Source organism: Styela clava, chromosome 1 (genome assembly GCF_964204865.1).
Source record: "Styela clava chromosome 1, kaStyClav1.hap1.2, whole genome shotgun sequence".
NCBI classification, from domain to species: Eukaryota; Metazoa; Chordata; class Ascidiacea; order Stolidobranchia; family Styelidae; genus Styela; species Styela clava.
Genome location: NC_135250.1, coordinates 11,172,927 through 11,196,256, shown reverse-complemented (window position 1 = coordinate 11,196,256; position 23,330 = coordinate 11,172,927). Strand labels below are relative to the sequence as shown.

Genomic DNA, 23,330 nt, shown 5'->3' with positions numbered 1-23,330 from the left:
TTAATAATTTTTACATCTGAAATTTCCGAGCATGTCAAAATTAACTCAAAGAAAGAAGACTGATGGCAAATCTGATATAAAGGCGCAACACAAGTTAACAAATACAAAAATAAGATCTGATGATAAAGAATTTGGTGATTCTGAAAAATACCTTATTTTGTCTTTGATCTGTCTTCGTATCATCAATACATTTTTAGTAAGAACTTCATTTGTACCTGATGAATATTGGCAGTCATTAGAAGTTGCCTACAAGTCTGTTTTTGGGTATGGATATCTAACATGGGAATGGAAATATGGACTACGAAGTTATATTTATCCTGCTATTTTTTCTGGGATATATCAAATTTTAAATTCTCTTGGCATTGATAATCCTGTGACACTTATATATGGTCCTAGGTTGTTTCAAGCTTTCTTGAGCGCAATTGGTGATGTATATCTTTATAAATTTGTGAAGCTTTATTTTGGTTATGAAATTGCGAATTACGGAATTCTATGCAACTGTATAAACTGGTTTTGGTGGTATTGCTCCACAAGGACAATAATAAATACATTCGAAACTAATCTGTTATGTATTGGATTGTATTATTATCCTTGGAATACTGCCCACTGGTATCTTAGCAAAGTAGCAATTTATCAATTAATCGCTATATTAATTACTGTAATTAGACCAACAGCTGCTGTAATTTGGGTACCATTAGCTTTATGGCATATATTTAGAAGCCGCAATGCAATGGTATTTCTGTCATATGTAGTCCAATCTTTCTTTGTCTTGATAACGTCCACTTTAATTGATTTATTTTATTATGGTAAGTTCGTATTTGTGCCATGGAACTTTTTTAAATTCAATGTTATGGAGGATATGGGTGTGCATTATGGCACTCATCCCTGGCATTGGTATATCACTCAAGGTATACCTGCTATCCTTACCACTCAAATGATATTTTTCATCTTTGGTGCTGCTTTTGTAATGAAACATACATTTCCTGCTAAATTATCTACAGAAAATTTAAAAATATGCAAATGTTTGTTATCTCTATTCTTATTCACTGTTTTAGTTTATAGTTTTCTTGGACACAAGGAATTTAGATTTGTTCTTCATCTTGTTCCAATAGCGTCTCTTTTCTCTGGTATTAGTTTGTCAACATTTTCAAAAAAAATGAGAAACACATCGTTAATATTTCTATTGATTACAAATGTACCTGTGGCCTTGTATACCGGACTCATTCATCAAAGAGGTCCATTGGAAATAACTGATAAATTGAAAGATTTGCTTGCTGAAAATTGCATTTCTAATTGTCCTGGAAGCGTCTTATACCTGATGCCATGTCATACTACACCACTATATTCCCATCTTCATTTGAATGTGACCACAAGATTCCTAACTTGCCCTCCAAATCTTTCTGGTATAAAGAATTATAGTGACGAAGCAGATCAGTTTCATAGTAATCCTATTGAGTGGCTTGATAATAATATTTTTAGTCAAAAAATCCTCGCTGATCGACCTTACTGGATTCTGTTATTTGATTCATTGTATGATAAGTTGAAAGCTTATGACCCATTGGATAATTACAATATTTGTGCCACTGCTTTTCATACTCATGTTCCAGAAGGCAGAACTGGAAGATTTCTTTACATCCTATGCAAGAAAACGTCTCGATAATATCTTCAGTTGCAAAATTGTTCTCATGTGTGTTTTATCAACATTTTGTATTTTTGTAGGTTAGATTATACTGCAATTTATTTATTGTAAAAGACTGTGGTTTCAGATGTCTGGAAAAAGCATGCTGAAAGGTTTACCTTCTCAGAATCCGAACAATTTTTCAAATTTTAAATCCGACTCGAGCAAAACTGCCAAAAAATTGACTTCTTATCTTTCTACGGAAGATCAACCAGTAGAACAAGTAATAGTTTCCGACAGAAGTAATATTTTATTGCGATATTTATATCTTCAACTTGATAAAAAATTGAATGGCGACGTTGAAAAAAGGAAAAGTTCTTCAGAAGAAATGAACCATGTTGACACAGACTCTAATAAAAATCCTGATGTATTGTCATCCGATGGTCCACCTCGTAAACAACCTCGAATGTCAGCACCCCAGTCACCGTCTTCCTCTGTTTCTACATCTTCGTACCCTTAATTATCGAAATATGTTATGAAAGTTATTGTGAATTCAGGATTTTTATTCCATGGGAGAGGATAGTCAATCAAACCACGGTATCTTGTTCGGTAATCAATCCACACCGGGTATGACAATAACTGCGTTAACCAGTTACTTGTTTTTGATGCCCCCATGAAAGGCGACGAGTCCAGCTATCCTTTCGCATATAATTTTTTCCACAAGATTCGAACCTGCGAACCCACACAGTGCGATCCAGCTCACACTTTCGCAACAATATTCATATTGTATATACGCAACTCATTTATTATTGAGAGCAAGTTGTTTATCGCACATTGTTACGGATTACTAAAGGTTAGTTGATAGAGAAAGATTAGGATTTGACTCTAGTAGCCTATAGTAAATTCTTCTGAATTGTAATAAAATAAAATAAAAAGGCCTAATAAAAAGGTTAATAAATATTTTGCTTTAAAAAAATTCTGCTTCAAATTTATTTTCTTCAGGAGTTGCATTCACTGATATATAATGTTCCAATAGAGGATGTTTATTATATATAGTCAATTGAAAAGCGTGAAGTAGCTCAATGCAAAACCTTACATCTCATGTTAGCTCTGTTCAAACAGAATACTTTTGATCATATTTCCCATCCTTTCGGTGTTTTATGCATTTTATGTTTATTACAATATTTGTAATGCAAATCTTTTCAAAAAACTTTGGGGTTTTGTATTTCATTTGAATAATCTTACTATTGGTATTGCGCTCTCTTTTTCTTGTTTTGTGTGAACGATTTTTCAACAGAAAACGGTGAAATGTGATTAATTTATAAACCTTGTTTGATGTATTGTAACGAAATTCTTTTTATGTTTTAATTATTTTATTTCTAACATTATATTATGCCTCTTCATTTCTTTGATGTTTCTATCTATTCGGAAAAGCATATTGCATTTTACTACAAAGCAAATTTATGTGGGACATAGTAAGGCAAAACTCTTGGGTAAGTAGGTAAATGCTAATTTTTTGTGTCAACATTCTTTCATAAGAATGAAATTAGTGTTTTCTACAAGCTTGCATGGCAGCTTTATTTGGTACTTTGGGATTTGCACACAGTATATTCATTAGTGGGCTCCATGGAATTTGCTATCAAACATTCCTGATATATCTTCGGTTGTTTTTAATAACATCGATTTTAACATCTCAGATTTAGTCTGGTAAAATTTTTTTAACTCTTTTCTGGTAATTGCCTGAAATTAGTCTTAACAGAATCAAAAAAATATTTTATTTTAGGTGTTTATAGGAATCTCAGCCCTTGTTTTATTTCAACTTCTATATATAGTGATTTTATGCATGTTCAGGTGAGTTCTCATATTTATAGGTATAATACAGCTTGCTTCAGGTCAATCAATATTCAATAATAACGCAGGGATAATACTATGCATTAATTAATCAATTGAAGTAGATAGTACTAATTAATGCAGTCATGCTTGCCGCACCTAAAAGGTATATACTATTTTTAGACACTATTTCTATTCGATTATCAACCATACATTTTTATACTTGAGGAGAACTAAGGTATATCTTGTTGGTGTTCGGCTGCATTTTTCCAAATGCACAAACTAGCATATTGTGTAAAAAGCATATGAAAATTTATAGGTTTCATCATTGAGACTTGTAAATCCTTGTGGTTTGTTAAAATCTCTGGTTCAAATCCCTTACCCAGGGGTAATGAATTGGTTAGAAAATGCTGAACCAAACCTAACTATGACCAAGCAGTGGAAGCTACCAATGGCATATGTATGGATAAGTGTTTGAAAATAACCAGATAGTGCTCATGCTAACAATGTCACACCTTACTTATTTATATTCCAAAATAAGGTCATTACTACTTGACACATATTATAAGCTGCTAAATGGAACAATTAAATCAAGTGATCAAAATTAGTTAAACATGAGAGTTATTCATTATCAAATCTTCATCCACTGTTTCTACTCTTTGTTTTTTTTTCATTTCAGAAAAAAATCTGAATACACATTAATACTTGATGAAAATTCGTTGCTGTTGCATCAACAAGGAACCGACTTTTCCACTTCCCATCAAGGTGATTTATTATCTGACAGAAATTTGAATAAAGTTTTGTTTCCATTTTTGAACAATTTATTGATATGTCGTTTGCTTTCGTGTGAATTGTGACAATACGTACAGGGTGACCCGGAAAAAAAATATGAAATCTATTGATTTCTTGATTATTTGTACAGAAATGCAGAAAATTGATTGATCACCTGAACATCTGTTTGCGTTGATTGTACCCAAAAGTTCCAGTAATCTATGATGCTTTGCACAGAAGTTATGTTTTTTCTGAATATGTTCCAAACAACCTGAGTAAATGTTTTGTAATCAAAATCTAGGTGACTTTTAAAACTAATATTGCCTTTCCTAATTATTACTTAGTTCTTATTTTCCTATATATGCATTCAATATTTGATTTTTTCTGACGTTAGACATTGAAAGATCAATCGTTTTCTTATATTTAATTATACATTGATTTTAAATATTTCAACTGCAAACAGAAATTTATTCATACAACCTTATTTTAACAGGATATGATCATGCATTGATGAGCTGTCAATATTACTTGCGACATTTGAGTAAATTAGAGTTTATACAATCTTACAAACAAATAGGTAATTTGATTTGGTGATATTTCTATCTTAAGAGTAAATAATATTAATATTTAAAATTACTTTTCAGTACAAAGTGAATGCAATCAGAATTACCTAACTTTCAACCAATTTGATTGATTTTACCAAAAAAATTGTATTCTATAAACTTTTCAGCATAATTGATCACAATGACTATAGAACAAACAATAAGTTCCAGTGGCATGGACTCCATCTCTGTTTGTTGAATACCTCAAACCAGGGGTGGGCAACCCCTGGCTTTGGCATGCGAGCCCATTTATTCGGCACGCGAGTGAGGAGGCCCCGGAAACGAGATCATTCTCCCTTAGATAAAAAGTTCAAGACTCTGAATTATCTGATGAAACTAGGCGTTCGTTTATTTATTATCGTTTGTTAACAATTCGTTATTTATTTAGTAGTCCTTAGTAGCATATGGCTACAAAGAAATATATTATGAAATAACAAATGAGTGAGCTCACGATAAATTTTGTCGAGAAGAGTACTGCATTTATTTGGCTACATTGCGCAATATAGTTCGTCTGTGCCACCCTATTCCTCATTTCTGCTTGATTTAATAAGTTGTATAGCTCATGTTGGTTAGAGTTACCGGTACTTGCTAACTTACTGCTATAAATTGATTTTGAAAGAAATATAAGCGATTAGGGAAGGGAATACAAGAGAGAAGTGCAGAAAACGAACTATTGCGTAATTGGGATGCCATTGCTGAAAATTTGGTGTGCGTGTCTTAAAAACTTTGCAACTGCATTACTCTCCATGTTTTCATTTACATATTGTTTGTGTACCTCTGTTCTCAGTTATGAAATTCATCAAGTCTAGTATAACAGGAGTGGCCTGAAAGATGAAACCAGTAATTCATGTATTTCCTTACTAAATATAAACCCAATGTAACTATCAGGCTAATACAGCAGCAGAAGTCTTACTGATATAGAATAAGAAAATAATCAAATCTATTTGTTGGGCGAAACTTTCCCAGAATAGTGAATCTGTCTCTACATGTTTAAAAGGTTTAATATTGTATATTTTTTCTTTGAAAGTTGAAAAGCATTGTTTTCAATTTTGGTCGGCACGTGTAGCCGATTTTGGCACGCGAGCCGAAAAAGGTTGCCCACCCCTACCTTAAACGTTCTGCTATTTCATTTTGAATGTAAATGTTGGTGAATGCACCAATTTTATTTTAAAAAAATTGTGTTTGCAGTATTTGAGCAGATGTATGTTATTAAGCTTCAGTCACTTTGTGTTTTTTTATACTTATACTTGTTGAGTCACACACTTATATTTGGGTTGAGAAACATTATCACTCACAAAATATCTTGACGATTTTTGTAAATATTTCTCCTATTGTATTACAAATTATGTATTGTATGTGAAGAAATCAGTAGGCGGTGGTGTGGCTCATCGTGCTAAGTGTTAGGAATACGCTCGCCACCGCACCTCTGATTAGCAGGTTTGAATCCCATGCAAGGATGGTTATATGCGAGAGATTGCTTGACCACTGGTCGGTTACGGCTTCCTCCATTCGAAAACAAGTAACTAACTAATCCCATACCCGACATGGAATGGTAACCGGACGAGAGGCTGTGGTTCGCCATATGGTTAAGCCGTCTCATCGGTTGTCCTTTCCCCCGGGATAAATATGTAAAAATCCCATCCTATTTTGTATAAAATTATCACTTTAAAATTTTGTTGATTCATAATGGTACGATACTACGAATAATTATTTTGTTTTTATTCACAGATAGCCGTTCAAGTACTTACTGGTTTGCGTTACGAGATACAGAAAGAGCAAAACGAGAAAGTGGAGGAATTTTGACAAGATGTTAGTCCTATTTTAATATATTTACTAAAAAAATATTCCAAAACCGTGCAAACATGAATTTTATTGTAAGCTTCTTTTTTCCTTTTGTTCCTTGCTTGACATTTTGTGTATCAGTCACCTGACAGTGGCAATACTACCCAATTCAACCATACTTGCATTTGTCATGAATATGATATTCAGTGAAATGATGAAATTTAGCTCTGATAGCTTAATGAAAATTTTTTTTGTACCTGTACTGACTAGTAAACTGGATTCTTACAATCTTTGAGATGCTTTTTCTAATATGCCTCTGCTTTCTAGAATTGGATTTATTTGACTCTTGCTGCTCGGCTATTTTTTTTAAATATTTTATTTTAATTGTGATTTTCATGTTTTCAGCTAGAGGGAAATGCATATTGAAAATATCTTGTCGACCAAAGTTATCCAATTTTACTAAAGGCAATTGGGAAAATGTACTGGAAAGCATGCTTGATATTTTGCTAACGTAAGTTTAAACTAATTAAATACAAAACTATCATTATGATGCTATTACCATTATTTCATAAAAATTTCCCACTTTTCTTATTAAACAATGATGCGCCAATTATAAGATTACGCTGCGACGGTGACCGACCAGTTTTATTTCAAATGTCTGCTTGACCAATAAGGGTTTATCTGCGTACTCTGTTTACCCATATTCTGAGCTGTTGTTAACATACTGTCAATGCAAGGTTTATGTCCAAATTTTCTAATATAAACGGAAGTGGATTTTCCCATTTCTGAGCTTTCTTTTGGTTAATTTGCTGCTTGAAACCTCACATGAGGTTTTATTTACTATAAATGAAATTACAAACTTTTTTGAAATGTTTCCAATTCTACCTAACTGCAGATATTAAGATATTGTATATTGAGTACTAGTTCTTCCTACTTCGAATACCTATCCTACGGAGATGCTTGAATGGCATAGCATGGTAGTGATAAATTAGAATTTTATAATCGTAACTAAAGCTTACAACTATTGCTCTTTATGGAAAGCGATTTATTCTTGTCTAAGCGAGTTAGTAAATTTACAAGGTATAGTTATTGCCATTTCTCTAGATATTTAGACTTGTTTCGGTCATGAAGCCCTTCCCCTTGCGAGTGTAGTTCTTTCAAATAATTTGACGAACTTTTTATTATCTCCAACAAGATGCAAGCATTTTTCTCACATGCGCAACAAAGGTCATCACGTTATCAACTCTTGTCTTGTTAATTAATCTCTAATTATCATATCACCCAGCAAATGGTATAACCTATTTTCACAGCATTAAAGATGAGTCGTGTCCTTTTCTGTTACCTGTTTTTGATCTGAACTACCAGACAGACAGGGAAACATTACTTGTACTCAATGAATACAAGTCCCGTGGTTCTATGCATGATCAGATGCTTGGTATGGTACGTCAGAAAGGACAAAATGAATCAGTTAGCAATTCCAATTCCATCATGATTTGCAATCAAAATGAATCAAATTCAATAATCAAATTGACAGAAATTGTATGGATTATAATTGAATCTACCAAATGAGTATTACTATTCAATAAATGACTTTTCAAACAATTTAATTTTTAATGCAAAATTTACACTTTTAAAATGAAAATCATTGTCATAAGTGTCTAATTAGTTTTAGGCTACATTATCCAGGAATATACAAATGAAAGAATAAAATTTTTTGAATATAGTAATACAATGACAATTTTATCTGAATTCTTCAATCAGTCATAAAAAGCAATTCTAAAATTTCTCAGTTTCAATTACGTACATTGTGCCATACTAATCAAAAATATCATTTCCTGAATGGGTCTGGATGTTGTTACTGTTTGCTCATGGGTGATTGTATCAGTGATCTCATCAATGATTGTGAAATGATACCCACTAGCAGCCAGCTTGGACTATGTATCTAATGTATTATCATATTTTACTCTCAAAATATCGATGATTAATAGGCAATAATAATCAATGTGGATTTCGGGTATATCTACTCACTTCAGTTTAAATCATTTTATTGATTATCAACTTATATACTTCAGACATCTGAACCAAAAATTAACTGTTGTTATATGGAATATAAACTTTTTATAAATGTTTAAAGTTAGATATAAATTCGAGTTCTTTTGCTCATGGTGTTTCAAGAAAGGAGGAAAACGTAAATTTTTTATTTTTAAACACCTGTAAGTTTTTAGTGAAATACTTTAACGAATATTGCTTCCAACTATGATTAGATACCAGCTTTGAATAAGCATAATTTTTTTTATAATATTTTTAATATATTTTTTTTTTTGAAATACAACATTCGCCCTTTCCCTCAAAAAATCTCACCCCTCACAAATTAACGTTGCTGTGTTCAACTCAAAATGACCATAATTGTTTTCAACAATGATTTGCAAGTGTGTGAAAATGTCAATTGTCATTCATCGTATTTTGCTAAATTTTATTTACTGTATTTTATTTCGTTCATTTACAGAAACCATTTCATCACTTAACAAAGACAGTGAACCCCAAAAAATTGGATTTTGGAAAACCTTTTTCACTGGAGAAGATATGCGTTTATACGAAGCAAATATTACTCGGATTAATATTTTTGGATAAACTTCGTTTCCCAATGAAAAAGGTGGTATGTTTACACTGTCTTTTTTTGTTAGGGATGTTGAAATACTAATAAAATTATCACATTGATTCGAAATTAAATATATTCTGTATTTCAAATTATTGATTTTATAAATAAACTAGAATGTTTTGGGAGAGGAATTATCAATTTGAACAGTTTGACAGTATGACCTAACGTTCTTTATTTATTGAATGATGAAAATTAAATAAAAAGTGATTGGTATTTATGAGTTCCCTTCATTGGGTCACCTTGTATTTGTTCTTTTTTGAAAATGGCCCAATTTAAAATATTTTCGATACTCCATATTTACCAATACTATTTCAAAATGTGGTTAATTTTGGCAATCCTTGATTGAATACAATAAATTCTGATGATAGGTCTTGTTTTAACTAGACTCATCATTGGTTACATGCTCGGAATGTATTTATCGATCAAGGAGTTTGTAAATTATCTGGCTATGAAATCGAACTTGTACAAATGAGAACGAAGTACATTCAGGAATCGAATGATGATCGGGCAACACTCAATGCAGTTGGTAAGATGAAGCATTGGTAACTAAGTTCAGTGTTGTGATTAACTCGACGACAAAACTTCGAATAAATCATTATACTGCTCAAATTAGGATAGGATATGCATATTTATCCCATGAGGGAGGATAAGACTGCCTAATTATTTGGCGAACCACGGCCTTTCGTCCTGATATCAGTCCATGCTGGGTATGGGATTAGTTAGCCAGTTACCGGTATTTGTTTTCAGATGCATGGACTTGCTAGTTGCGAAAGCCATAACTTACCAGCTGTTACGTGAACCACCCTACAGCGGCGAGGAGTCAGCAATTTATTCTTACATAATTATTCCCACATGATTCGGGCCTAATCAGAGGTGGGATGGCGAGTGTATTCCTAACGCTTAGCACAAAATACCACACCGCCAAGCCAAAGAAAAGATATTTTCGTACTACCATAAACATCCACGATATCGAATGTCTATGTATAATTTATCTCTTTGTTCATGAAATTTCTAAATGTCTCTGAAAATTTAATTTCGATGTAGGCCAAATTGTATTTGAGATGGCTACTGGATTTCCTGTGAATTATGCATCAAATGCTCAACTTGATCCCTCAAAGAAACAGACGAAAACAAAGCAGAAAGAGAAACTGAAAGATATTCATTTTGAACATTTGAAAACAAAGTGTAGACCTGAAATAGTGCAGGTTAGTTCTTAAAAATTGTCATTTTCGTTGTTCCCTTACTAACCATGGAATGACATATTTAAAAAAAATTAGATATTCAATATTGGATAGATATTATAGTATATGATCATTTTATATAAGCGTTAGGAATATGCTCGCTATCCCACCTCTGGTTACTCAGAGTGGGTTCGCAGGTTCGACTAATGTGGGGTATAATTACATGTGAGAGGGTTGCTGCACTCTCAATTGAAGGGTGTTTCGCGTACCCACTGGTTGGTAACGCCTTCCTCCATCAAGTCCATGCATCTGAAACAAATAACTGGTTAAATAATCTAATACCCAACACGGCCTGGTGACTGGACGGGCGGTCGTGGTTCGCCATATGATTAAGCTGTCTCATTGACTTTTCACTCCTTTGTGATAAATTTGAAAAATCTTATTCTATCCTATTGTAGTTTTACTTACTAGTGCAGGAAGCGCTATACATGTTTCTTTGAATGTCAATATCTTTTTTACAGTTGGTACAATTCCTTTGTGATGAAGATAAATGTGCTTCACTGCATGTTTCAATTCATCATCCTTTCTTCGATCAAGTAACAAAGTTCAATCCAACAGAACCAGAGGTAGATACTATGATTGCTATTGAATAAGTAAACATATTTCGACTCTAGTTGCAGTCTATTTGGAAAGTCCATAATGTCCATTTGTGTACTATGATGTTGTGTTATAGTGAACTGATATTTATTTATGTGATGTATTTATAAGCTTTTTGCTTCAAACATGGTACTGCACACAATAAGCCACTGATATGGAAGAAATTATATCATGTCGCCATTTTGTCCACCTATGGTTGAGATGAATTCCTCATTATTGGAGACTTATTTTTTACAATGTAATTCTGACCTGTGAATATTGTATTCCCGGTGAGATGTTAGTGAAACATGTTTCTTAATTTATGTCAACTCATATGTGTCAACTCAGTGAATTGATGAGTGATGGATTCTATGTTTTCAATAATTTATGTATTTTTGTGGTATTCGAGATTGGAGTCGAAAAAACTACTCTAGTGGATTCTGAAATTAAATGGTATTTTAGAATACCCAATCCTAGCTGTAGTGCAATCATAGTTCAGTCTAATACTTCAACTACTTTACAACCCAAAATGACCTAGGAAGGACAGAGATAAACTAGGCCAAAAGCTACATAGCTTCTTTGTCAGATCCCCACATGAGAGGCCGTGGGTTTGCCTTATTGTTTGAATCTGTATTTTTCATCTTGTTTTCTATTAAGTTTAATGCAAAAATCCTATCCTTGGATATAGTAGAAAGTAACGTTAAACTATTTGGTTTTTGTTACCTCACTGGAGAAAGTTTGAGCAGTTTGAATTCTCTATAATTTGACATATTTTTAGAATGCATCAATCATAGCTGTCAAGACACTGTTGAATCAAATTTGTCGAGATGCTTCAAAGCAAATTAAGAGCGTTCCTTCCACCTCACAATGGTATGATATATTTTCTATTAGTTTATTGTTGTTAAAAACATATTCTATGGGGTGCTTCTCATTGGTGGCATGTTAATTATGATCAGGAGACCTTTTTTTATTGAGTTGTTTTGTCCATGAGGGTATTTCGATTAACTGCAAACCCCTACACCATCCTTTCAATAGCTTAGTAGTAAAACATAACGAAGTAAAAATTAGTGTTTTATTTTTATTGCACTCTAAAATATATGTAGTTAACAAAAATTCATACAAAAAATCTCTTAATAGCTCAACGGAAACTGAAGCAAATTCATTCAAACGAGATGGAGTTTATGGAACCAGTTCGAGAGTATAAATTATTATTATAAGTTTTTTTCATCTGTTTAAATCTGTTTATATTGATTTTACTAAATTGATATTGATTAAATGTATTCTGATCAATAAATTCTCTGATCTCGATTTTATTATCGAATTAGGGCCATTCACATTTGGTATTTGCTATCAGCTTCAGAATCAGTGGTCAGCACTTGTGTGAATAGACCTAGCGAATGGTGTTCATCAGTGCTTCGGAACTTGTTGTGTGTTCCATTTTTTTTGTGCAATTTTACATATTGATGGGAGTCGTTACATAGCGCCCAGTATTAATTTGCTGAATATCTGAATTTAAAAGGTCTTTAACCGAACCTGTCTTAATGTAAATATGTGGCGAAAAGGGAGGGCATTGGCCATTGGGCAATGATGTCTATGTACTGATGTTCGTAAGGAGCGCCGAAGTCGTCCATTAGGTATTGCTCATTCAGAATAGCTTTTGTTTTCAGTTTTGATGAAGTGACCAGCAATGCAATTTACATTAGCGTAATATTTTAGTTCGATGATATACGACAGGGGTGGCCAACACGTCGATCGCCACGTCTGAGAATTTAATAAGTACCTCAAAATATTGTCTTGAACCAGTTTCATGCAGCGCATGTTGTGCGCATTTAAAACCGGAATAATACAGTACTGTGTACGCGATGGCATAACCAAACTATTAAATTAAATGGGACATAAGAAATACAAAATTTTATGGCGATTTCATTAAGAATGAGTCCAAAGAATCGAGCCTATTGACAGTGGCGGAAGTTTTTGTATGTATGTGTGCAATTATTTGCATATTCGAACTCGTTTGTTTTTGTGTGTGACCTTATTACCGATTAGTCGATCGCGAACTATTTTGACGATTTCTGTTGATCGCGGTCGCATGTAGGTTGGCTAATAAAGATTCATGTCTCCAGTCTCAACGCGATTCGGAATACCAAAGGATACAAGTCACAACTGTAGTTTGAAATTTTACCGGTACTAGTAGTCTACCATAGGGTGGTTCGAAGTTGAAGAACTGCAAAAACTTTTGACGAAGTCTCGCGGGCCGCAAGTCGGAGAAAACCCAAGAGTGATCGAAATATCGCGAGTTTACTTACTTCAAATTTGATAAACAACGAGAGTTTACCGTTCTAATCAGACTGCTATTATGTTGCATGGGTGGCGTTCTTTTAAATATGATAAATATTTAAAGCTCTCAGGTATTTTAAAATTAATTCCCGAGAATTACCGTTGTATTTTTCGCATCTCGCGTTTAATGTTGCTTCAAATTATATTCTTTCGTGACAGATATTACTTGAAATCAAACCAGACACTGCGTGATGGTCAAGTAAATACGTTTCCACCGTGTTTTCCTTATGCCACTTTTCTTGTGACAATCATTTTATTACGAATTGTTATAGAAAACTTCGCCAAGTCGTCATTTGCCATCGTCAAATAACCACCAAGTCCGTCTAAGTTGGTATTTCGGGACCTTGCTGAAAAAAACTGAATTGCGCGGCGTTGAGTCGGCTCTGCGTTTCGCCACTACTATAGTAGGGCGGGGGATGATGGCCCCCCTTATTGAAAATTATCTATATTTCGAAAACCTTTCTTCAAATATTCCTAAAACTTTGCAAGTACAAACATAAGGGGCTGAACTCTTTAGCCACTCGGCGGCGTCCGCCGGTCTCCAACCATCGCAACAGCAGAAACGTTTTTTAACGAAAAAAAAATTCGGGGAAGTTGGACATATGGTCGGATATGACGGACATGTGATAAAATCGCATCAAAATACTAGTATTGCGTTCTGTTTCTTATCAGAATATCAAAATAAGCAATGTATTTGGAAAATTTTTTGGGGTATTCGAAAATTCCCCCTATGTCCATCTTACCCCTTAAATTTTTGAAGTTGTGAACCCATATAATTGTTCACGAAAGTATGATAAAACACCACCTAGTAAAGCAGCCAAATTTTATTTGATCATACTTTCACACAAATCTTAATCATAACACCAAAAGAACATCTGGGATAGCATGAAAGCTATCGTCATGGAATTTTACATTCGAATGAAAATATTTATACAAAAAAGCTTCAAGCAGAGCAGTCATCACATTGGAAGAACACAATGTGTTTTCTATAAATCCCGGCACAAATATTGTGAAGCCACTTTTGGCATTTCTGGCACTGAATCCATCCCTCGTCCTCTTCGTCGTCAAAAAAATTGCCGTTGCAGACAGCACAGAGGTTACTGTAACAATATCTTTCATGTCGCTCATTCTTACGTTTATTTTCTTTTTTCTTCCTGGGAGCTGCAACTTTCTTAGACGAGCTAGATGACATCGTTTCTGCGAGTGCTGTAGTTTTCCTGAACGAGCTAGGTGGCGTTGTTTCTGCGAGTGCTGACAGTTCGGCTACATATTTCTCACTTGTTAACACTCTAATTCCTGCCTGAATGGCTTTCTTTGCCTCTTGGCTCTCTGAGTGGCTACTGGAAGAGGCAAATATATTCAAATGATAAACTGGTGCTATCATTTCTCTGCTATTTTCTTGCCCCAAAGAATCACTGACTTTATCAGAAACTAACTGAACTCCTGGTGAAGTTCTACTTGAAAAAATCGTTAGAGAGCACAGAGCAGCATGGTTCACTTGTGACACTTTCTACCTCTGTCGTGGTGTTAACCTCATGAGGTGGTACATCTTAGTCTCTATTTGTTATTTGCCTCTGTTTGATATTCTTTGGTATTTTCTCAACATTCTTTAGGATTTTCTGTTTCCCGTGCATCCAAAACTTGCATCTGGAAAAACGTGATAGTACATAAGGGTAAGATGGCCACCCCCCATAATTTCATAAGATTATTGAGATTATCCAAGAAGTGTTTTGACAGGTAAAAGCAATAACAAAATTAAAAAGAAGACTTTCTGGAATCTTATTCACAAAGAACGGGTTTGAACGGTCAAAGTAAATATAAGCCCGAAAAACGCAAGAAATTTATTACCCCCTCATAACCCCCCCCATTTTACATGATCACATGCTGAAAGATATAGTTAGCTGCTAGATGGCACAAGTCGCTCAGTTAGTCCTTAATCATTGTCAGTAAGTATAAACTTACCAACAAATGCGCGATTCAGAGTTCCTTCGCTGAAAATGAGCATATAGTGCCTCCAAGAAAAACGTATCCTTACTAAATGCCCTTTTTTCACCCTTCAAAAATCACAAGCCACGTGGAAAGCTACACAACTGACGAACTACGCCAAGCGCTGAACCGAAATGGCTAGAACGAATTCCCTCCTTAGCAACGAACTCGGCAATGGCATTTGCAGAACCAAGCCCCATAAGATGTCGCCAATAGGTCAATTTGAAAAAAAGTGTCCATCTAACCCCGTGTGTCTATCTTCCCCCGCCCTACTATATGACATGGCCCACGCTTGAAAACAGAGGAGTGTTTTTACTAAAAAAATAAAGGCACAAGAAAAAACAACGACAATTTTACTAAACGACTCATAGGCTTCTTTCGTGTCCAATAAATAAGTTTCATTGTTTATTACTGATAAATAAGGATAATATATTAATATGATACTTGAAGACGAAAAATAAGCGAACATTTTGATGTTTTTTGTCGTATGGTGAACTCGTAATATTTTAAATAAACACCGAAAAACTATATAAAATTCTACTATTAAAATTTCTGTGGTGCCACTCTTTGCTTGGTGCCCTAACGTGCTTATATTGTTTAATGAGCTGTATACGACACAGAATGTGTGCGAGCTTTGAATCCATGTTTATAAGATTCAATTGGTAGGCTACTTTAGAGACTTCATTGCTTCCATAGCACAAAGCGCAAGTCAAGCACATGAAACTAGGAAATTTGTCTGAGCATCCAAGATCGATGTATGAGTTTATTTTTTCCTCGTAGACATACTAAAGTTTACCGTATTTTGCTAGAGAGCAAAATAATAGCCCACAGCAATATTAAAATAAAATTTAGTTCTTAGCATAATAGGAGATAAGATATTCCAAATCCGTCACAAGGTCTAAATAAAAAGTGATTTTTCTACCAGGAAAGCTAACCAAGGGTGATGGTTACTTTAAAAACCTGCAATTATTGCATTTTTTTGAATTCCTAGCATGGAGGTTCACGAGATTAATGACCGGCTACGGCTTTCATCTGGCATTATGAATTTACCGACTAGTCTCATCGACTCCCCTCGGAGATATATATATATGAAAATCCTATTCTTTATAATTTATATATTTGACGTCTTCTCAATTGTTCCTAGTAGAATCACCGTGTCGTCTTGATTTGTGCATCAGGTAAACACCAACGCGATTGTTTATCAATCAGATATAGGGAAATGTGTGTATGTGTCGTTATTTTGTTTTTGCTGTTATTTTATTTTAGTTGCGACCAAAATACAATTGATCGATTGGTTGATTTTATAATCTGGTGATCCCGCAAATGCTTGAAGTATTCAAACCGCAGTGGTTTTCCCTCTTCCTAGGATGAATACAAAAAAAGTTGACTACAACCATCCTTCAAAGTCCACACATATGTATTTTGACTCCTAATCAGCATACCAGACGATAAAGTGGGGAAAAAAAACGAATAAAAACTGTATGTAGAATCAGAAGAGCAGATAAAATATTAATCAAGGTTGAAAGCGCACAGAATATAAAACAGGTTTGCCAAAAAGAAGTGGTACCTGTTCACACACCTAAAAGGTTAGGATTTATATATTTATCTCGATGGGAGATAAAGCCGATAAAATAGCTTAAATATGGCGAACCACGGATTCTCGTCCGGTTACCATTTTTTGGAAAATAATAAAATATACCTGTCAGACCCATTGACTAATATACCAGATCATATTGGTAATTTTATAGCGATTGCCAAATCGTTATGGTTGTAGTTAAATGCCAAATTGATAGTGGGATCCATTTCGATCCGAAACAAAAAATCTTTGACTCCTAAAACTTCACTTTGTTGCACAACTGCACATGCTGCTTTGGATTTAAAACAATCTTTATGCCGACCGTGTTGTAGTCGCTTTGATGCCGACCAACCGCCACCGGTAGTTCAGCCCTTCTCTTCTTACCGTATCGGGCATTTTTACGTTATGTTGTTTTTACGTTATGGAATGACCATGTTTTCTACCAAAATGTGACAATTCGGTTAATATGGTTGAATAGTTTCACTTCATGGTGTTTCTGTATTACTGTATTAAGGATTTTTATATCCGAGTTATGAGTATAAGTTTATTTCGACTCCATAATCAGCAATAGACGATAAAATAATTGATAAAAACAAAATAAATAAACTAATTATAGAATCGGGAAAGCAAACGAAACCAAAAAAGTGTAGTACTAGAATATAGGCATCACGTGCCTGATCAGTATGTTTTCATGTGTAGATTATGATCAATAGCATACTTACTTTTCAGTTTAAATGATTTGTACCTGATATTTATCATGGCCATGTCATTAAAATCAATCAATAATTTGGTTGAAGAGTTATTACAAAGCAGACAAAATTGTAACAAGATTGTGGATTTAATCCCGCTAATCAATTTTGAAGAAAATGAAGAAGTGTTGAATGTTATTTTGGATGGCGTGGGCACATACTTTTGCAATGCTATATGTAACAATGAGTTAACCAAACAAAAAGGAGTATCTAAAGAAATGTCGGAATATCAAGAATGGATCAATATTCGTTATAATGAATGCCTTGCAAAAATAGTGCTCCTGCTGGACCACGATTCTGATATTTTAAAGGAAAAATGCATAGTAACTGTTTTAAGATTTATGGAAAGTAAAATTGGGGTCGCATTGCAAAAAGACAATGTTAGCTTTCCAGAAACAGAGTTAGAATCGCTGATCTGTGCATTCATAATAAATGATACATCCAATCATATGCAAGATGTTTGCACGAATATTTGGAAACTCGATGATGTTAGATATTTTGCCCTCAAATGTATTACTAAATGTTCAGCAGAATGTCTTTCAAAAATAGAATTGAAGTCTATGATGCTGCAAAATATATTCACTTTACTGAATTCAATATCTGAAAGCATGCCGGCTGTCATGGATGAAACTAACTTACATACTTTGGCTAATAATGGTGTAGAAAGAATTTTTCCAGCGGTCAACAAAGATCCAGTCGTCACTGAAAAGTATCAGGACTCGTCAATTCCATTTCCTAAGGCGTTAGATTTAAAAGAGCAAAGGAAAATCTTTGGAAATGCCTGGCTTGAGTTTTTGAATTATGATTTGGATAGTCATCTTTTCAAAAGTGTTCTTGTAATACTTCAGAAATGTGTTATACCAAATTTTGCAAGCCCTTGTATCCTGGCTGATTTCCTTACACGTTCTTTCAACAAAGGAGGTGGTATAGCTCTCTTGTCTTTACACAGCCTGTTTATTCTAATGAATGAACATAATCTGGAATATCCAGATTTTTACACTCATTTATACAGCATGGTTCACCCAAGGGTATTTGATGCTAAATATCAGCCAAGATTTTTTTTTCTTTTGGATGTTTTCCTGTCATCAACACATTTGCCTGCATATTTGGTTGCAGCATTTGCTAAAAGACTTTCACGATTGACGTTAGTTGCACCAACCTGCGCGCAAGAATTATTGGTAAATTTTATTCAGACTTTAATTGACAGACACCCTTCTATAAAAATTCTCATAAACCAAAATACCAAAGCCTTACAAAAGAAAGCTTTAGCTGGCGATCCATACTTGGAAGCAGAAGTTGATCCTGCAAAATGCAAAGCGATGGAAAGCTTTTTATGGGAATTGACAGCTCTTTCGAAACATTGTTCATCTTCGGTAAGCGCTGCGATAAAAAACATTGACAAGGGACCAAAGCAGGACATTACAGACTTGCTTGAAAATACTTATGAAGAAATGTTTGATACACTTTGCGAGAAGGAAATTGTAGACGCTCCTATGAATTACAGAGCGCCAAAAACATTGTTTGGTGGATTTGATGATGCTGTAATGGAACTATGGTCAGTTTAGAAAATAGGACTATGCAATATCTTCTTAAACCTAATTCCCATATCCCTTGTGCATGAAATAAATATTCTCACAGCTCATTAGGTGGATGTTGTAATCAGAAGAACACAATAAAAATAAATTATAATATATTCAAAAATATTCATGGCCAGTCCCATTGTCCAGGTGGTGCTTCTCCAACCAATGTCTCCCATGGTCGACATTCTGCCATTTCCCTGGCAAGATGATGTTCATTCTTGGCCTGAATTATGAGTTCTTCAATTTGTCCATTTCCAATATGCTCTTCTACCAGTGCCATATCTGTGTACTGTAAAATGATAGAGAGAAAATGGCATGTAGACATCATGGATAAATGAGAGTCTGTTGATATTGTGATAAGGAATTTAACTGATAGTCCTGCCCAAGTGTGCATGATCTTCGTCTTTTTAATTTCCAACAAAATGATTAGACGAAATTAAATATAAATCAAGAGTCTTTCACTGTGTCAATGAGAGCTATAAGAGCAGGGATAGGCAAGGTTTTCTGGACCAGGGCGAAAAATTTTGCACAGGCCATGTAAGTGTGAAAAGTTACATTTTATGAACAATATTTACAGTGTTAGAAAAGCAAAAGTGGAAAACAATAGGCCACATGTCAAAACTAAATTTATTCGCAATCTCAACAAACTTGAGCTATTTTTAGTATACTTCAAAATTTGGTTTTAGTTTGGTTGTGGCAGCATCAGACGGGCCAGATAAAATTACACAACTGGCCGGATTTGCCCATTTTCTGGTAAGCTGTTTTGATAACACATTAAGAGTAATGACTAGCATTCAGAACTAATCACCAATGCACAACTTTGAATGTTTGGTGGAATCTTGTGAGAGTAACAGAAGTTTGCTTGGTTTCTTGCTGCAAAGGGCCTAGATTTGGCAATGAAATATTCCTACATACTTCACCATTATTAGTTCATAGTGTTTGGGTGGCCATGAGACCAAAAATCACAACAATGCTTGGAATTATCATATTCTTGTGTTACCTATACAGTTGGTCTCATAGCTATTATTAAGATTGAAAGGGAAATTAATTCAAACTCATTTAAATTGTTGTAGATGAATTTAAAATATTGAAGACGAAAAAGGTGGCCACCTCTCAGTTAAATATATATTATATGGATCAGTCTGATATAAGATATGAGACAAAAATTAATTAATTTCCTAAATTTTTGACCTCTAATTACTGTTCTAGTTTTTCCAGTCATATTATTTTACCTCTCAAATGCTTGAAAGATAAAAATAGCAGTAGTATTTACCTTGTTGAGAATAGTTTGTCGGTGCTTGGTTACAGCCTCTGTTTTCTGCCGATATTCTGCAGTTTGTGGCATATTCCCCACTATTTCAAGTGTTCTCTTGTAAAGCAATGCTAATTTCTGTTTGCCATTTGCTTCCACGGCTAATCCCACTAACCCTGTTGTCTGAACAAAAATGCATTAACAGTATAGTTCGAAACGATGCCACCAAATTCATTTCTACGTGGATGAAACATTTTTGATATGAGATTAAAAGCTTAGATCACCAGTCATGATAGCTACCGGTACCGTACTGTACACTATTGCACTACCGTATGTTACACAGATACAAGGCATTTGATTGCTAAAAAAAAAATCTCGTAATATACACTCGCCAGACTACTCAAATTAGCAAGTGCAGTTTCAATTATTTTGTGGCGCCTAGAGCTGCCGCAAAACCATGGTGGGATTCCCAAATCATGATTAGGATCAACGTATGTAAAAATGTTTGTTAAATGCCAATTAGAAGTACTTACGGCCGTTTAGTGAACGTGCGCCCAAATTAGAATTTATAATCTCCGAATTTGGTGATTCGGAGGATTCGTCTAGTGAATTCAGGAATTGTTGTTTAATAGTCAACTTGTTGGATGTTTTACTGACAACATTTGTTTGTGTACGGCAAAGGTGCCCACGATACAGTGATAAGGTACTGTGATATGATATGGAAGCACAGATTACAAGTATTCTTTTCAGTTTTGCAGTTTGATTCAGTTTTGTACCTATACTGCTACCGGTACCGCCAGAATACAGTATTCTGATAACAGTTAGCAGGTTAGTACCGGTACTGCAGTAAATAGCATATATGTTGTATGGTGAAAAATCTTACCAGCTTGGACGCCATCTTAGACCTTCCTATCAGCTCACAGATTACAAACAATGCCGAAGATCTCCCAGAAGGCAGAAACCGCTTGCAAGTCTCGAAATTTAGCTGCCAAAATCACAAACCCGTTGCAGCAATAAAACCGGAGAATGTTGGCCCGGAGTCAGTTATCGGAACTCCGAGTCCGAATCCAATATTGAAATGATATTGTGACGAACCTTGTTTTAACTGTTAAATGATGTCATATTCTTACTGTATTTTGTATTTTCAACACTGAGGACGCTGTGACACTGTCGATCTGTCTTTGAAATCATGTTACCGTGTGCTGTGGTGTGATGTGGTTGGTACCGGTACAGTGTGGTTGGTTTTCGGTTGGATTCTGGTCATGAGTGTCTGTGGGAGTGCCTCTGGTCTCCGGTGGGTTATCATGGATGTCTGTTTGTGGTTTTGTGACTGCGGGATGGGGATTTGTTGGATGTTTTTATGCTAGACCAGCGTTTCCCAAACTGTGTTCCGCGAGCATCTTCCAAGTGTTCCGCGGAGAGGGGACCAAAATTACGACTTAATTGGTCGCTAAGGCTATCTCGGGATCGTGAAGTTGTCGCCCAACCTGCGATCGTTCAATATCGCGTCACGGTCGGCCTAAAGCGGACAAAAGCAAAAGGTCTTCATTTTTGAGCTCTGCCTGGTTTTTTATTTAAAATGCTGAAAAAAATCACTCATGTTCGCTAAACTCGATTCAGCAAATAAACAAACTGCAGCTCGCAAAATTGCAGCAAGTACTTCTAACTGCATTGTTAGGTAACATTAGAGGCAAACACTACGTAATAGAAAGTAAACGACAAAAAAAGGTAAAATGAATTATTGATCAATATACACAGCATTTAAAATAGGGAGCAATAAACATTTATAATAAATGCAATATGCAAAATATTCAATCATATTTTAGTTATGTTGAACACAATTCTGTTAGTTTTCGCGGCGCATTTTGCAACACGCTACAGCGCACTAGTATCATACCCTTTTGGGGCCGCTGCATTACACCATTTTTCTTTATCAATTTCACCCTTTCATTTTTTGGTGTTCCGCGAGGCGAGATAAAAAGCGTAAGTGTTCCCAGGCCAAAAAAGTTTGGAAAACGCTGTGCTCGACAGGAGGCTGATATTATTGTTTCAGTAAAGTGCCATTGCAGTAATTTTAACGTTGTAATTTTTGAACACGTAGTGGACATAACGATCGTTTCAATATTATGTTGGTCTTGTTGTTGTTCTTTGATACTTTTTGGACATCTAGTGGAAAATCTAAAAAAACGCTTTTCTCTTTCATTACTGGACCGATTGCTTCGAAATTTTTACTGGTTAAAGATGAAATTTTTCTCCAGAAGGCTTTTACTTTTATTTATTTCAAATATTTCTGTTAGCTCTGTGAGATTTGTTCTTGTTTGCTATGACGTCACCGAACGTTCTGCGGACGCATAGCCGACACTGCTCTTCTTTTTGATCATGTCCAATCGAACGTCGATGGTTCGTAACGAAGTCCTTACGGTACTTTGCTACGATTTTTTCCTTACGCTGATCGACGGTACGGTAAACCGTACTGTACTGCTAACAGACGTGTCCATATATTTGGGCGTAGCTCTCTTGTTGTTGTTGTCAGGGAATTAGCTATCATCAGTACTGTTCAAAGTGTTTTTATTGTGTATTTTCTGTTTTCTTGCATTGTTCTGCCTGGTACTTGTCGCTCATACAATAACTTAAAGTGAATATTATGAAGAAACTTGACGTCAGATCATATTGGAAGATATTTTGAACTTGGATAATTATTTTATAGACTGCCAGTACTCTACGTCTACAATATGATACTCGAAACTGGAAGACGCAAGCCGAGGTATTGT

The 23,330-nt window shown here is 34.8% G+C and overlaps 5 protein-coding genes across 6 annotated transcripts; 4 read left to right on the top strand and 1 right to left on the bottom strand.

Moving 5' to 3' along the window:
- The first annotated feature begins 20 nt into the window (after nucleotides 1–20).
- Nucleotides 21–1,719, top strand: LOC120348447 (GPI alpha-1,2-mannosyltransferase 3-like). Its single transcript, XM_039418567.2, has one exon. The coding sequence runs from the start codon at nucleotides 32–34 to the stop codon at nucleotides 1,658–1,660; it is 1,629 nt and encodes a 542-aa protein (XP_039274501.2). The 5' UTR covers nucleotides 21–31; the 3' UTR covers nucleotides 1,661–1,719.
- Nucleotides 1,720–1,766: 47 nt separating this feature from the next.
- On the top strand, nucleotides 1,767–2,138 carry LOC120340903 (uncharacterized). Its single transcript, XM_039409303.2, has one exon. The coding sequence runs from the start codon at nucleotides 1,767–1,769 to the stop codon at nucleotides 2,136–2,138; it is 372 nt and encodes a 123-aa protein (XP_039265237.2).
- LOC120348450 (uncharacterized) lies at nucleotides 2,135–12,407 on the top strand. 2 transcript variants are annotated; one of them, XM_039418570.2, is made up of 8 exons: nucleotides 2,135–3,111; nucleotides 3,402–3,469; nucleotides 4,128–4,213; nucleotides 4,713–4,796; nucleotides 6,550–6,630; nucleotides 7,009–7,114; nucleotides 9,110–9,256; nucleotides 9,647–9,784. In XM_039418570.2, the coding sequence occupies exons 1-7, from the start codon at nucleotides 3,082–3,084 to the stop codon at nucleotides 9,126–9,128; spliced, it is 474 nt and encodes a 157-aa protein (XP_039274504.2). In that variant the 5' UTR covers nucleotides 2,135–3,081; the 3' UTR covers nucleotides 9,129–9,256; nucleotides 9,647–9,784. The 2 variants fall into 2 exon arrangements, with proteins under 2 accessions (XP_039274504.2, XP_039274505.2); XM_039418571.2 differs by lacking the exons at nucleotides 2,135–3,111; nucleotides 3,402–3,469; nucleotides 4,128–4,213; ... (1 more) ...; nucleotides 6,550–6,630; nucleotides 7,009–7,114 and adding exons at nucleotides 10,307–10,467; nucleotides 10,965–11,069; nucleotides 11,858–11,949; nucleotides 12,217–12,407 and having other exon boundaries at nucleotides 9,116–9,256; nucleotides 9,647–9,788.
- Nucleotides 12,408–17,421: 5,014 nt separating this feature from the next.
- LOC120348364 (nucleolar complex protein 4 homolog) lies at nucleotides 17,422–19,763 on the top strand. The gene has a single exon (XM_039418483.2). The coding sequence runs from the start codon at nucleotides 17,736–17,738 to the stop codon at nucleotides 19,290–19,292; it is 1,557 nt and encodes a 518-aa protein (XP_039274417.2). The 5' UTR covers nucleotides 17,422–17,735; the 3' UTR covers nucleotides 19,293–19,763.
- On the bottom strand, nucleotides 19,367–21,602 carry LOC120348366 (NADH dehydrogenase [ubiquinone] 1 alpha subcomplex subunit 5-like). The gene is made up of 3 exons (XM_039418484.2): nucleotides 21,443–21,602; nucleotides 20,581–20,742; nucleotides 19,367–19,596 (listed from the first exon to the last, which is right to left on the bottom strand). The coding sequence occupies exons 1-3, from the start codon at nucleotides 21,455–21,457 to the stop codon at nucleotides 19,432–19,434; spliced, it is 342 nt and encodes a 113-aa protein (XP_039274418.2). The 5' UTR covers nucleotides 21,458–21,602; the 3' UTR covers nucleotides 19,367–19,431.
- Nucleotides 21,603–23,330: the final 1,728 nt, after the last annotated feature.

Excerpts from the sequence above, each read along its gene's own strand:
- LOC120340903 (XM_039409303.2), top strand. The coding sequence starts at position 1,767 with ATGTCTGGAAAAAGCATGCTGAAAGGTTTACCTTCTCAGAATCCGAAC.
- LOC120348364 (XM_039418483.2), top strand. The coding sequence starts at position 17,736 with ATGGCCATGTCATTAAAATCAATCAATAATTTGGTTGAAGAGTTATTA.
- LOC120348366 (XM_039418484.2), bottom strand. Across the intron at positions 19,597-20,580 it reads GACAAACTATTCTCAACAAG|TACACAGATATGGCACTGGT; the intron begins GTAAATACTACT and ends ATCATTTTACAG.
- LOC120348447 (XM_039418567.2), top strand. The coding sequence starts at position 32 with ATGTCAAAATTAACTCAAAGAAAGAAGACTGATGGCAAATCTGATATA.
- LOC120348450 (XM_039418571.2), top strand. Across the intron at positions 9,789-10,306 it reads GGCAACACTCAATGCAGTTG|GCCAAATTGTATTTGAGATG; the intron begins GTAAGATGAAGC and ends ATTTCGATGTAG. Across the intron at positions 11,950-12,216 it reads GTTCCTTCCACCTCACAATG|CTCAACGGAAACTGAAGCAA; the intron begins GTATGATATATT and ends ATCTCTTAATAG.